At 34.1% G+C, this 14,691-nt stretch overlaps 1 protein-coding gene across 1 annotated transcript; it reads left to right on the top strand.

The window, feature by feature from the left end:
* The first annotated feature begins 3,380 nt into the window (after window positions 1-3,380).
* On the top strand, window positions 3,381-11,539 carry LOC112288778 (NAD-dependent malic enzyme, mitochondrial). Its single transcript, XM_024533327.3, has 20 exons — window positions 3,381-3,637; window positions 4,354-4,577; window positions 4,945-5,041; window positions 5,163-5,281; window positions 5,410-5,577; window positions 5,827-5,955; window positions 6,269-6,329; window positions 6,449-6,552; window positions 6,813-6,896; window positions 7,146-7,252; window positions 7,598-7,712; window positions 7,946-8,062; window positions 8,261-8,326; window positions 8,759-8,831; window positions 8,980-9,066; window positions 9,198-9,252; window positions 9,551-9,622; window positions 10,004-10,066; window positions 10,408-10,528; window positions 10,768-11,539. Exons 2-20 carry the CDS (start codon window positions 4,401-4,403, stop codon window positions 10,840-10,842), a joined length of 1,890 nt encoding a protein of 629 aa, XP_024389095.1. The 5' UTR covers window positions 3,381-3,637; window positions 4,354-4,400; the 3' UTR covers window positions 10,843-11,539.
* The last annotated feature ends 3,152 nt before the right edge of the window (window positions 11,540-14,691 follow it).

Raw genomic sequence — 14,691 nt, 5'->3', positions numbered from 1 at the left:
AATTACTTCAAACATAATTTGTGAATGCTAGTAATGCGTTTTACTTTTTCAAATTACATTTAAAGTAAATTTAGTTTTATTGCAAAATAATTAAAAAGTTCAGAAAAATAAATTTGTGGTGGCAATAGCAAAAATTATGATGACATTTGGTAGATTACAAATTGTAGGTATTACAATTGTGGTGGTAGTAGCCAAAATTATAGTGGCATTAGCAATATTTTACATATATTGTAATTATTATTATATTTCTTATTATTACACTTTTTTATTTATTTATTTATATATGCTTTTCAATTCTAATATCTTCATATACTACTAGGGTGATATTATTTTTTTTTCTAACATGTATCAAGATATATATATATATATATATATATATCCAATCTTGACACAACAACTACAAAAGAAAATATCATGGATCTTCAAGCACACAATGCAAAACATCTTGACATACATAACAATGTTTTATTAACACCTTGTATATTGACAACAAATGGAGTTTTTATGCCATTTATATATTTGTTAATTCTTGTAAGTCAAGAATGGAGTGACTTTATAAAAGCACAAAAGGTTGCTTTAAAAGTGAATAGCTATCAATAAAATATGTATTTCAATACCATGTTTCAATTTAACATAAAAAATCTGAAAAATATTATGAAGTTTATTAGAAGGGTAATATTCAATTAATCCTCCAATTTAAAAAACTATTTAAAATTTTTAATAGTTTTGAACCACAAATTCCTATCCTACTGTCTATTCTTGGAGGTACTACAATCCATATTGCTGAAAGAAGAGATAGATGTAACACATGATAGGATGAAGAAAACATCTAAACAAAAATAATAATCAATAGTTGTTTATAGTTAAACCAAACTTCTCATATTATCTCAAGGAGCTTCTTTATACCTTGTATATACAAGAGTTGAAGCTGAGAAGATCTTTAGTTTTGACAACCCAATTCTCGTGGCTCAAATTAAGCCTTTTGGTCTTATTCTTATGCTTTATTGCAGCTCCTTATTTGGGATATAAAGTGAATCTCTTTTGTTTCATTTCCTTAAACTCTTGGAGTCTTTTTTTACTTAATTGGTGAGTCTACAACAATTTTTTGAAATTGACATAATACAATGTTAGAGTTTGGTTTTTTTTGGATAAAAAGTAGATTATCCCTCTTTTTGATAGTACTACAAGGCTCTAAAGGTTGTGGATTACCCTCCTTTAGACTAATATTACTCTTGATTTTTCATGTATGTATATATATATATATATATATATATATTTTCTTCTTATTTCATTTCTACAGTAAGACCATGAAGAGTTCTGGTAATTAGAGTATGATATAATTTGGAAAGATGAGGGATTAGTAAGCTAATTTAATTGGAAATTACAAGACAATGTGATGGACTTATTTTTGCCTATGATTGATCCTCAATCACTCAATAAAGCCGGTTATTGGACTTCATTGTTTCTTAATTCTAGCAAACATTCTATCAAGATTATTGAAAGTAGAGACATCTTGATTTATTTTAAGACTCAAAAAGAGCATAAACAAAAGATCCCTTTCATCTTGAAAAAGTTACAAGATAGTGGAAATACACCAAGTTATATACCAAGTTATACACCAAGTTGGAGATATATATATATATATATATATTATATGAGCTCAAAATAGAATTTTTTGACTATATCATATCAAATGAAGGCTTAATAATAGTTCAAAATAAGATTAAGACCATTAGTGAATGAACAAATTTTTTTATAGAAACTTATCTTAATATAAATTTAGTTTAATAAATAAGAGAAAAAATAAAAAATTATGCTAATATATATTAAATAATATATATATATATATATATATATATATATATTTAAATATATATGTAAACATCACAATATTTTAAATATTTTAAATATTAAACAAAGAATTTTAATACCAAATAAATATAATTTATGTATTTATTAGTTTTATCTTTTTGCACTACTAGTTTATTAAAAGAAATAGTGCACATGATTGTAATAGAATATTTTTAATTGACACCCATTTTTCCTATTGTATTTTTATTTTAATATCTTGCATAGTTGTTGTCTTATTCATAAAATAATTTTAAGCTCTAAAAATCATGAATGAATTTTTTCCAATATCTACTTAGCAACAGGTAAATTATAGCCTCCAAGATACCACCATACTTTTTTTTTTAAAAAAAAAAAAAAACAAAATAAAAAAACAAATTTTTTGTGTATGTCAATATAATATAGACTAAGCTTTGATGTATTTTGATAATAATTTAATTTATTAACAATCCTATTTTGGTGCTTCTATTTTTCTTTTTCTTTAAAATTTTAAGAAGTATATTTAACAAGAATCCCAAATCGGATAATTATGCTAAGGAATAAGAAAATGTATAATTCTTAAGACAAGCTAAATTCCAGATGTAAGTTATAAAAAGTAAGGATTAAACAAGTTTTGCCTTAATCTCTATTACTTGTAAGATTATCAGAATTTTTGTCCAACATTTTCTAACTTATCACATAAGTTACAGTGTATCATTTATTCTCTAATAACCACCACCATCTAAATTAATATACAAACTTACAAAATTTCCAAATAAACATGTATGTATATATGTGTTTGAAAGAGTGGAGTGAATTCCAAAAACATATTTTTCGTAAGAAGATGTGGAAATGAGTCTCGGAAAGGACTAGAATTATGTTGCATGATCTTGAGTAAACTTCAGATGCAGCTTATAAAGAGAGTAAGTTAACAACATAGAAATATGATCTGTGGGATGAATGAATACAGATGACACTCATCCGCCTACTAGGCTGGCAGTAGGGAGCAGGGGATGGATGATTGTCCACGAGGGCAAGGAAGAGTCCAAGGCTGCCTAGCTAGGTTCGGGTATCTCCCAGCACTCACTCACTACCCCTCTCACTCTCACACTCGTTCACTAACTCACTCACTCACACACTAACTCGGTGTCCCTTTCCTACAGCGCCGCCGTCTGTTGACCAGACAGAGTGCTGTTGAGTTGACTGGCTGGGGGGCTCGAAGGGAACGGGTTCCGAGGGGGTGGTGGGAACGTGGCAACGGAGCCCTTGACTGGATAATGCTAGCTACTAAAACTGCCTCCATGAAAGCCTGGCTCCCTTGGAGGCCGAGTCCACGCGGTCTCATGAGACTCCACCCGGTGTCCGTGGGTGCCACGTCAGTGCCAGCTCAGCTAAAAGGACCGCCCCCCGCTGCTGCTGCCACCCCGGTGCTTTTACGAAGCAATTAGGAGGTGGTTTCCGTGGGCCTGTCCACCTGCCTGTCTGCACGCCCTGCTCGTCGTGCTCCTGTGGAAACAGGTCTTGGCCTTCATTTCCTCCCATTGCCTCCTCGCATCGCATGCTCGCCCACTAGCTGCCTTCTCCCCCTCTGCGTCCATGCATGCCCTCACCCTGCTATCTGCTGTAGTGTCGGGAAATTTCTGGTGGTGATGTGCGGGCCTGTGTAGGAGAGGAGACCAGTGTATGAGACGGTGACGGGGGTGGTGCCGCTGCTGTTCCTGAAGAAGGAGGAGGAGGAGGAGAAGGAGGAGGAAATCGCGGAGTTTAGTCGCGGGGGAGTGGATAGTGAGCAGTTGCCTTACTCGTACATGTAGGTTCTTGAGGCTCTCCTGTCAGTTTTGTTTGTTTAGGTTCATGTGGTTTCGTGTGAATTCGTTATGGAGTAAATGTAGACATTCGATGTGATGTCCTGGGATACTGTAGATTCGAGAGTCTTAAGCTCCGAATGTACCAAGATATTTTCATAGTGCTTGTTGGTTTCGTTCAAGTAAGGATGTTGTGTCCGCATTTGCTTACTGAGATTATTGTATTATCGTAATCGTGACGGCCTTTTCGAAGATGGGTTTGATGGAATATACTCTGTCGTTTCTGGCATCATTCTTTAGTTACGATTTGCAGTAGAATGTGGCCGACAATCATTGTCGATTCTCACCGAGCTTGTAGCTACTTTTGATGGTGAAGTTGTAAGCTTTCTGCTGTAAGCTACGTAATGGTATGGTGCTGTAGACGGTCAGATCTGTAGGAGCTTTATCTGTCTATTGCCTCGCAGCTTGCTGCAAGTTGTTTGATCGTCGTTAATAGATCTCGTAGTGCATGTGTTTGGTGCAGTTGTTTGGCCATGAATTGTCGAAGTAAAGTGACCTCATTATCGATATGCTCGTGGAATTGGGGTCTTAGGCTTAAAATAAGCTAGAAAGTCTCAGGTCACTGTGTTCTGAATTCATGAGAGGCTTTAAAATCTTTGATTTGAGTATTAACGGTGCAATGACAGCTTTTTTCACTTGACTTTTGCATATGCACATGCAGGATTGTGACTACACAGGTTAGGAATCGTTCGATACTGCATTACAGCCATGTCCCAATCCGTGCAGGGAAGTCAGCTCCGCAAGATCGTGGCTAGAGCTGTACAGCAATGGATATGGTCCCCGAGCGTGGATGTTGGCCGCCGCTCGCTTCACAAAAATGTGAAGCGGCCCGTCATTGTGAATAAGCGCAGCACAGACATTCTGCACGATCCCTGGTTCAATAAGGTACGTCTTACTATTGTTTAATTGGCTTCTTGCAGACTTGTTTATCTGATTCCGGAAATTTTAGTGTTCATGCTTGTGGGAGAAGCTTTTCAGGTTTACATTGCTGAACTTTAGATTAGGGTGAGGCTCAAATGACCAATCTAAGCTAATACAGTTGATTTTTGTGAGTGCAAGCGACCTATTGGTCGTGTAAAGTCTCGGGATGCTATGTTAAATAGTGTTATTGCCGACGGTCAGCTTGTGATCAAGTTTCTCGAAAAAGCGGCAAAGTTTCTTGCACTTAAAATTTGCATTTAGTTGGACTGTATCATTATTTATTTCCATGTGGGCATCCTGACATCTCACAACCGCTGCATGGTGGGTTTAGGGTACCGCATATCCACTCGCAGAAAGAGATCGACTTGGTCTACGTGGCTTGCTACCTCCACGAATTATGACCTTCGACCAGCAATATGAGCGATTTAGTAAGTGAAGGTCACCTCGAATTCTTTTATGATTATCACCCAAGTCTTAAGAAAGTTGTTGCTTTGACTGAAACGTGACCTCTGAATCTAACACCCTGAATTTAAAACGTGAATCTCGCAGTGGGAAACTTTCGTTCCTTGGAGAAACACACGAAAGATGGAGCTGAAGATATGACTGCACTTGCAAAATGGCGTATCCTTAATCGGTTACACGACAGAAACGAGACTCTTTATTACAGGGTCAGCTTCTCCTATCAATCAGTCTTTGGCATTTTTGATTTGTTGACGTGTATGTCTTTGGTTGATATTGAAGCTGGCGATAGACTGGTTCTTATTGGTTTGTGATGAATGTTTTATGTTTAGTGCAGGTTCTGATCAGCAATATTGAACAATTTGCGCCCATCATATACACCCCAACCATTGGATTGGTGTGTCAACGATACAGTGGTCTTTACAGACGGCCTCGAGGAATGTATTTCACCGCAAGGGATCGCGGCGAGATGATGTCAATTGTGTACAATTGGCCATCGACTCAGGTCTTGTTCAACTCTTGCCGTCTACTTTAATTGCATTACAATGTGGAAAGTAATATTTTTTTCCTGGTACAGTTACATGTTCAAATTTAAAAGTTTTGTAGTTCAATGTATTGATGTGATTCTGTTCATAGTCTATTTCTCTTCGTCACATTCCATAAAGAAATCAGAGACTAATTGTAGCCTACACATCTATTACTAGAAATTATTTGGCTAACTCTATTTACTCTATGCAACATTTGTTTCATACAGGTGGATATGATTGTAGTTACAGATGGCAGCCGTATCCTCGGTTTAGGCGATTTGGGAGTGCAAGGTATTGGGATACCAATTGGAAAGCTGGATTTATATGTTGCAGCAGCGGGCATTAACCCTCAGCGTGTAAGTAACTATTGACTTGTGACGAATCAAATCATTGAAACTTACTTTAGGATCCTTTTGAATCATATATGAGATCATGAGTCATGCAGAAAGTGATGATGTATGTCTCATTTGTTCGTTCCTTGGTATCATCATTGTTGTATGTTTGTGCTTTCATGTCTAGAGAGATACGCTCCTGGTGATTTGTTTTGTACACTTTCAATTACTCTTTCAATTGCTACTCCTTTTGGGAATTGAGCAATTACAGGAAAAAAACTAGATTTATTTTCTATTTGATAACATGTGAATAATTCTTCTCATGGCACATATGCAGGTTATGCCAGTAATGATTGATGTTGGTACAAACAATCAGGCCCTTCTTGACAACCCACAATGTAAGGCAACTTCCTGTGTCGCAATTTGGTACACCCTTAGAATCTTGTCTATAGACAATGTTCTCTATTAGGTATCTTGATGATATGTCTGACTGGAATTTGGTTTCTATACATCATAGACATGGGACTTCAACACACACGGATAGAAGGCGATGACTACATTTCTCTCATTGATGAGTTTATGGAGGCGGTTTTTACTCGATGGCCAAATGTCATCGTTCAGGTATGACTTACTAGAAGCGCTACATTTAAGTTTGGGACTTGGGCTTGTGAAAAAGTCGCATGGAACAAAAAAAATTCAAACATGTGGTGAATGATCCATGCAAAAATATTGGTGGGGAGTTTAGTTTTAGGTAGATCTGATTGATTTTCAGAATGCCATCCACAGATGGTGATTTCCAACAATTTGGGTATGTCATAATATATTTTTAATGATTAATATTTCAAATCCTTATTCCTATAAAAATCTGTACCTTGTGACAGTTTGAGGATTTCCAAAATAAGTGGGCCTTCAAGTTGCTGCAGAGGTACCGCAATCAATACCGCACGTTCAATGATGATGTGCAGGTAACTTCTACACTGTTTGTTTGATTTTCTGATGTGCTGATGCCCTTATTCTTTGAGGATGATATTGCGCTTGGTGCAAGTGATTTGTAGTCCTTGAAATATCTCGATAACCTTCCAACTCCAAGAATTGCAACATGTGTCAAGTAACACATGAAAAAGTGTTGAGTTGATGTGTACCTTAAGTGAGGCAAAGATTTTTAATTTCACATAATAAATCACTGTTCATTGATGATGTCGATGTTTCATCAGGGAACTGCTGGGGTAGCACTTGGAGGTTTGCTCGGAGCAGTGCGGGCGATGGGTAAACCCATGGAGGATCTCGTCAAACAGAAAATCGTTGTCGTTGGTGCTGGAAGGTACACAGCCTTCCACCAAAATTGGAGTTATTTGCGTTAGGATCATTCATTCGTGCAGCTTCGATGGTACCTTAATGCTTTTCTCTAGATCTTCATACTTTTTCTATGTGTTAGCAACGCGATGCTGTTTTTTTAACGTCTGTCTTTTTGCCTTATCAAACATATAATTTATGTCATGTGAGGTTTATTTCCTTGTGTACGGATTGATTAGGAATTTAACATATATGTAGGTTTGTGTCCGAAAGTATGCACGATGCCTAGACGTTTTTGCTTACATTGTTGAATCTGGAGGCGCTTTTTGATGTGTATGTTTGGTATTTGTTTCCTCTGTTGTTCTCTTTGCAGTGCCGGTCTTGGGGTTGTGAACATGGTGAAGAGTGCAATGCAAAGATTGCTTGGCGGTCATTCCTCTGAAACGCATAAGAAGGCCATCGATCAGTTCTGGATTCTGGATAAAGATGTAAGACTATCAGCAGCTCCGCATTAATCTTGTTGAAGTTAAAGTTCTTCACCTAGTTTTCTCATCCAAAAAATTAAAAAATGGCATCTGTAGTTACTTGAATCAACAGGTGGAATGCTTCCTAGCTTTTTGATTCAAAAATTACTCACTGCTTTCATGATGACTGAATTAATCGGTCTCGAGATGGTTTTGCATATTCAATTGCCATATCTTTTTGTCATTTTTTTGTGCAGGGATTAGTGACGAAAGCACGAGATAATCTGGCATCTGATGTGGAACAATATGCAAGGGAGGTCGAAGAGTCTGAAGGATCCGGTAGTTTGAAAGATGGTGCAACGCTGTTGGAAGTGGTGAGTCACCACTACATTCACTGGTCATTTTTTTTAGTCTCTTGCTGTTTTTCTGCTAATAATCATGACATTGGTTTGAGAAGAGTTTGTGTGGCATATATAAAGCCAGACAAACTAGTAATGCCAACATTTTTTTGCCTCCAATTTTTGTCTTTATTTCAATTCCCAGGATAACTCTTGTGCCTTATGTCCTGTTAGGTTCAAAAAGTGAAACCTGATGTACTTTTGGGACTTTCTGGAGTTGGAGGCCTTTTCACCCAGCAGGTGTGCATGCTGTGTTCAAGTAATCTTTTTGCATGCATACAGAGTAGCATGATGATGGTACCTATTACCTAAAACTAATTCATCATCAATATAGAAGCAATTCAAATATCCTATCCTGTGAGCTCTCGTCTGACGAAAACGAAGAAAAAGCATCTTAAGAGGAAAATAAACTGCAGAAATCTTTCAACCTTTTAAGCACTAATTTATGTAGTTTATTCCGCCGCACACGTGTGTCGTTTATTATAACCACCAGTGTGCGAAGTATGGGGCTGGCTGTGGAAAAAGAAAGTGTAGCATATATAAATCCAGACGCAGCAGAAACTATTCCGACAAGACGAAGTTTCTTCGGTTTTTTGAGAACAGTTTGATGCGAAGCTTCTATGTCTGTTTTGAGGTTCTCGAATAGAAAATGTAATTTCGAAATGTTCGCAGGTTCTGGAGGCAATGAAAGAATCAGGGTGTCCAAGGCCAGCTATTTTTCCTTTGTCGAATCCCACTGCCAATGGTACATTTTCTTAGCCAATCGGACGTTCAACCACCAGTACTGTTGAATAATGATTTGTGTTGCTCAATGTAAGTCTAAGATTAGAAGAAATTGCAGATATTAATGATTTTTCTGTGCTTAACTTGGCGTTCTTTGATTGGTTTTGCAGCTGAGTGTACAGCCAAGGAAGCATTTCAACATGCTGGACCAAATATTGTCTTCGCAAGCGGTAGCCCGTTCCGGGATGTTGATCTTGGTGTGGCTTCGGAACCTCTTGATGTGGAAACTTGGTTATTTTTGCATGTAATTTCTCTTGTTGACCAGCTATGAACTCCTTTTATCTGGATTGTTGTTGTTTAATGAAGAAAATGGCGTGTTGATGTGCAGGAGGTGGTCAAACAGGTCACTCGAACCAGGGCAACAATATGTACTTCTTCCCTGGGTATATTTCCTTGCTGACAATCCAGTAGTAGGACGTTCAACATTTGTTGTTTTTTTCTAGATCTTGTGGATATCCTCTTATTTATTTTCATTGTTCTGAGATACTTGAATGTTCGAGTCCCTAATTGTTTCACACCGCAGTCCATCTTGTTAACCTGCTGTGATTAAACAACAATTCCGAGGCTAACATAGTATTACACAGAGTGGAATTAGACCACGTCGGCCTGCTTCACATGTTGACGTTGAGCACATCGGCTACAACAATCTTTTGAACAATGTTGCTTTGACAATGTTTGCAGGATTGGTCTTGGTACCCTCATGGCCGGTGCTCACCATATCTCTGATGGTATGCTACACGCTGCTGCAGAAGAGTAAGCACAAATTTTCTGATTCAATTTGCTACGTTTCAGATGTTTTATAATATTCTAAATTAGAAATCTGTGCACGAGGTTGACAGCTAGTGCTTGAGCTTTGTTGCAAATATCCCCCACTAGTAACAATATACTTCCTTCCAGATAAAACTCTGAATTCTGCATTAGATGAGTTACAACAGCTCGATAATATTTATAATTTATAGAATGGGTAGAAACGTGCTTGATTTTGGGGAAAGAGTCGTTGATTGATGGAGCTGAGTGTTTATCTCGGCTCTATAAGGAATTGTTTATTTGTGTGGTGAACATAATTGAAATCACAAAGATTGTGAAGGTAAACATTGTGAAAGTAAACATTGTGAATGTGTGAACCTGAATTAGGCTTGCTGCAATCATGACACCGGAGCAATTGGAAGAAGGGATCATATATCCTGCTGTATCCAGGTGTGATCTTTTTCTTGCGTATCAGCCAATGGTTATGAATTTTTTCACCAATGGCTTTACCTCAAGTTAAATAGGGTCTTAGTTGCTGCTGACATTGTGGATTGTGTACATTTCGAGAAGATTGTTCAGGATTCAGCATGCACGCCAAGTTTCCTTAGAATTTGAAATGTAGTTTAAGTGTATGTCCAAGTAAGATGATTAAGTTGCTTCACTCGATCCTTGTTGCATACGAGGTGAATTTAGGGAAATAGAGGTGTAAAAAAGATTGGATAAATACGTCTTTTCCATGCAGTTTTGCGTATTTCATCTTCTGAGTGGCGAATCTATGTGTACTTGAATAGGATTCGGGAGATCACAGCTCGAGTGGCAGCAGCAATAGTGAAAGAGGCAGTCAAGGAGGATATTGCTGAAGGATACAGAGACACTGATATCAAAGAACTCAGGCGTCTGGTTCAAGATGATGTGCGTCTCTCTTCTCATGCCATCTCATACTTCATGAAGGAAAGAGTAGTTCTTAATGCAGTTTGTCATTAGTTCAATTGAACGGTGATGGACATTGAAACAATTAATCCAACGTAGCTCCACTTACTTTTTCTGCGTTCTAATAGAATAAACACATGGTATTATTGGTCGTATAAGCACATTAATAACACTCAACGCTACAAATTCTGTACACTAATCTCAAGCTAATTCTTTTGCAGGCTGTATTGTTGAAGTACATCGAAGACCACATGTGGATGCCCGATTATTCGCCGCTGGTATATCCACATGTTTAGCTTCCTCAAGGGCTGCGGGGCGTTCAGCTACACATGTTTAGCCAGTCTAACTTGCTCAGCTAATCCAAGCACAAAGATCGCATCCACGAGATTATAACTACTTGACATTTTTGGAGGTTTCCGAGTTGAGAATGCTCACTCGCTCTTTGTTTATTTTGCTAATAGCCGTTTGTGTTTGCTGTTGTCCAGCCACTGTGTATAGTTTACCTTGAATCAGACGTAGAAGCTGAGTGGCTAAAGGATATGTTATTATGATGAAAGATTTGCAGTGTGTGCTGATTATCAAATTTAGAATGTTTCATGTTCTGAACCTCTCATCTAAAGCAAGTCATCTCATGTAGCATCGTCTTGGAACTGCGCAAGTATGAGCTAGTAATAATAAGCAGGTTCTCATATAATTCAAGGGGGTTTTTGGAATATATAGTAGTGGTAGGAATCACTCAACAGTAGCGATTCCCTGATAATCGTTTTTGTTACCTCCATGGTGATGAATTGAGGTCACTCAACAAGCAATGATGTAGTAAAAAATGTGTTGTGAGAAGTCTTCAATGCTGACATGATCGGTTGGCATCAATTTCAAAGCGAACCTCCGAATAATGTCAGTGAGGACCGAAACACTTAAGCATTGTTAATTTATGTTTGAGTGGCTAATGTCAATTAGCTCATAAATTGATTGGTGACAATTGACTCATCAAAATAGCGTATGTCCATTTTCGGTATACATCGATTTTGAGCTGATAAATTTGCATTTCGTTAAGTCTACAGCATTGTTTTGTGTGCGTCCTTGCATTATTTGTATCCAGTGTATGTTTACATGCTCTTTTGTTTCGAATGGAACAGCGTTGAATTTTGAGTCAATATCTTGTAGTTAATGATATATATACATGAAAAAATTACACTTGATTCAATTGAAGAGTCTTGTATAAATATAAAGTTTTATAAATTATAATTATGGTAGTTATAAGATAAGACAAATAGTGGTTAAAGCACCTTTTAGAATCTTGTGAGTTTTTGTATTTTTTTGGTAGAATTTTAGAATCTTTCGAGATCTTCTAAAACTTTCATTAAAATTTTATAATCTCCTACAGACTTTTGTAAACTTTCAAAGCTTTTTAGAATTATCTAAGAGTATTTAACAAGAGTATTTTTTATTGAATTTTATTTTTGATATCTATTTTTAGTAAATACATTACTAAAAAAGATACCATTGTATACATAAATTTGTGGATTTTCTACCTTTGACATAAAGTCTTATTTTATGATGGTCAATTTTTTTAAAATAAAATTATTTCTATCTTATATGGCAACAAAGTCTAGGTGAGCACACGTCTTGGTTTTGGATCTGAAAATGCCTACAGTACTAGAGTCCAAATCAAAGGTCCGACAAGAAAATGCCCGGATTTTGGACCAAGGGTATCTATTTCTTTTGTTTTGGCTTCTTTATTTTGTATCCTTTAACTGTGATGGTTATTTTGGACATAATATCCTTCCAACCATTCTAAAATATAATGTTAACAGTAGCACACATTAATTCAAAACACTACAAGATATCACATATCAATTCATTACTATCTAATAAAAATTAATAAAACTTGGATTCATTTTTTATATTAAAAAAATAAAAAATAAAAAGTAAATAAGTAAATAAATAAATAAATAAATATTCATACTTCATCCTAAGCTTTAGCTTATAATTTTAAATATGTTAACGTACAACAAAAAAAACTTAAAGAATTTATTTTAGAAATTAGAAAATTAATATGATTAATTAATATATACATGATTAAAAAAATAATAATAATTCTAAATAATATCTTTTCAAAACTTGTTGATTAAAATAATAATATATTTGAAGTGTCATAAAATTCTATAAAGAATAAAAAACTACTTAAAAAATTATAATAATTTAAAATTTGTATGTTGTATTTAAGATCATCTAATTTCTTAATAATCTACTAATTTTCATATTACCATGGTTTGAGCTACATAATACAAAGATACATTGTTCAATCCAACAAATTTCTATTATCAAGTATGTATTAAAGGAGGTAAAAATAAATACACATTATAATTTTTTGGAAGCAAAATTATTTACATGAGAAAATTAAATAATTTTAATTCCTAAAAATTATGCTGTGCTGCTTAAAAATTTAATCAAAAAGTTCAAAGTTTTATACTAAATCAATAGAACATAAACATTTTATTAAAAAACTTACTATTTTATTATTTAATAAGTTAAAAATAGAATGACAACTTCAAATTAGATAAAGTTTTAACTTAATTAAATTGAATATTATATTTGTAAGAATTTTTGATATTTTTTTCAAAAATGGAACTTTTTAAAAATACTATAGAATGAAGATTTTATTTTAACAACTAAAATATATTCTAGAATTGATATAAATATATTTTTTGAATTGAAGGACAAATTATTTTATTGCAAGAAAATATTCAAGATACTCTAAAGACTTATATACTTCTAAAACTTTTAAATACATTATAACAATTTTTTAGCCAGTTATCTTTTCAACGAATGATTATATTAATATATAAAAATAATTAGTGGCTACTATTAACAAGGTATTTAGTAGACCAAGAGTTTAGGTCAATAAATCCCATTATGGTTGCATAAACCTTGGGTAGTTATTGCCTTGAGGGAAGTAATTGAGTTTAGTAAATGGATGAAGACCAAGATGGATGAAGAATATAGTTAAGACAAAGACTAGGGGGGTTAGGATGTTGACTAGGATTTTTCAGCCCTCTCTGCTTAGAGGAGAGAGTAGTGTGTGGGAGTAAGGGAGCAAGAGAGGTTAGAGGTCAGAGGAGGCACTAGAAGAACTAAGAAGAAAATTGAAGAGTCTAGTTTAAGACCATTGTATATTTAATTCCTAAACATTCAATTAATATGGAAAATCTTAAATCTAAAAAGATAAATCTATATCTTATTTATTAGCTCTTGGATGAATGGACAATAAAAAGATTAATCTAGTAAGTCTGTATTATAGCTCAAGTGAAGGTACACATTGATTAATATTAGACTTAAGTGAATAGATTACAACTAACTATAAATTGGGATTTTAGAGGTGTAAGACAATGAACAATGATATGAATATCAGCTTATTTTTTTGAAGTTTTGATAGAGAGTTAGTTATTATCATCATTTAAGAGTGGAGAAAAAACAATACTTTCATAGCTATAAATATAAGAAATTTTAAATCTTATAATACATGTCCAAGATCAAAGTCTTTTAGAATATAAAAAACTTACTTGTAGCTAAACTAAAAACTAAAATATATTTTATTCATAAAAAATTCAAAGTCAAAAGAATAGAAAATAATAATTATTATTTTTAGATTTAAAATAAAAATTAAGTATGGCTAATTCAAGAAAATATATAAATAATATGGTCATTAAAAAATTTGAATTATTAAACATTCGATTTATTTATAATATGTAATTAAATAATTTTAGTTAGTTTTTTTACTTCAATTACCTATACTTTTATTTATTTATTTATTTATTTATTAATTATTTTAAAAACCTAATTATCATTTTATATTTAAAAAAAAAATTTCTACAAATATTTCTTCTTGAATCTAATTTAAATACTAAATTTGAACCTAATAAAATATTTAGTACAAAAATTAATTCTAGAAATTATAAAATTTTAATATTTTTTAAAAAATATAGTATAAATAAATATAAAAGCCATGTAAAATTGATAAAAGATGCTTTTAATGTTAAACTATATAAAATTATTAATAATATAACTTTATAAAAAATTTCACTTAATAAAATGAAAAAAAAAATACTAGAATATTAAACTAAATGGATTTCAAGGATATGAGT

The sequence above is a fragment of the Physcomitrium patens genome, chromosome 11 (genome assembly GCF_059467195.1).
Source record: "Physcomitrium patens ecotype Gransden chromosome 11, ASM5946719v1, whole genome shotgun sequence".
Taxonomy (NCBI): domain Eukaryota; kingdom Viridiplantae; phylum Streptophyta; class Bryopsida; order Funariales; family Funariaceae; genus Physcomitrium; species Physcomitrium patens.
This window is presented reverse-complemented; position numbering and strand designations above follow the sequence as displayed.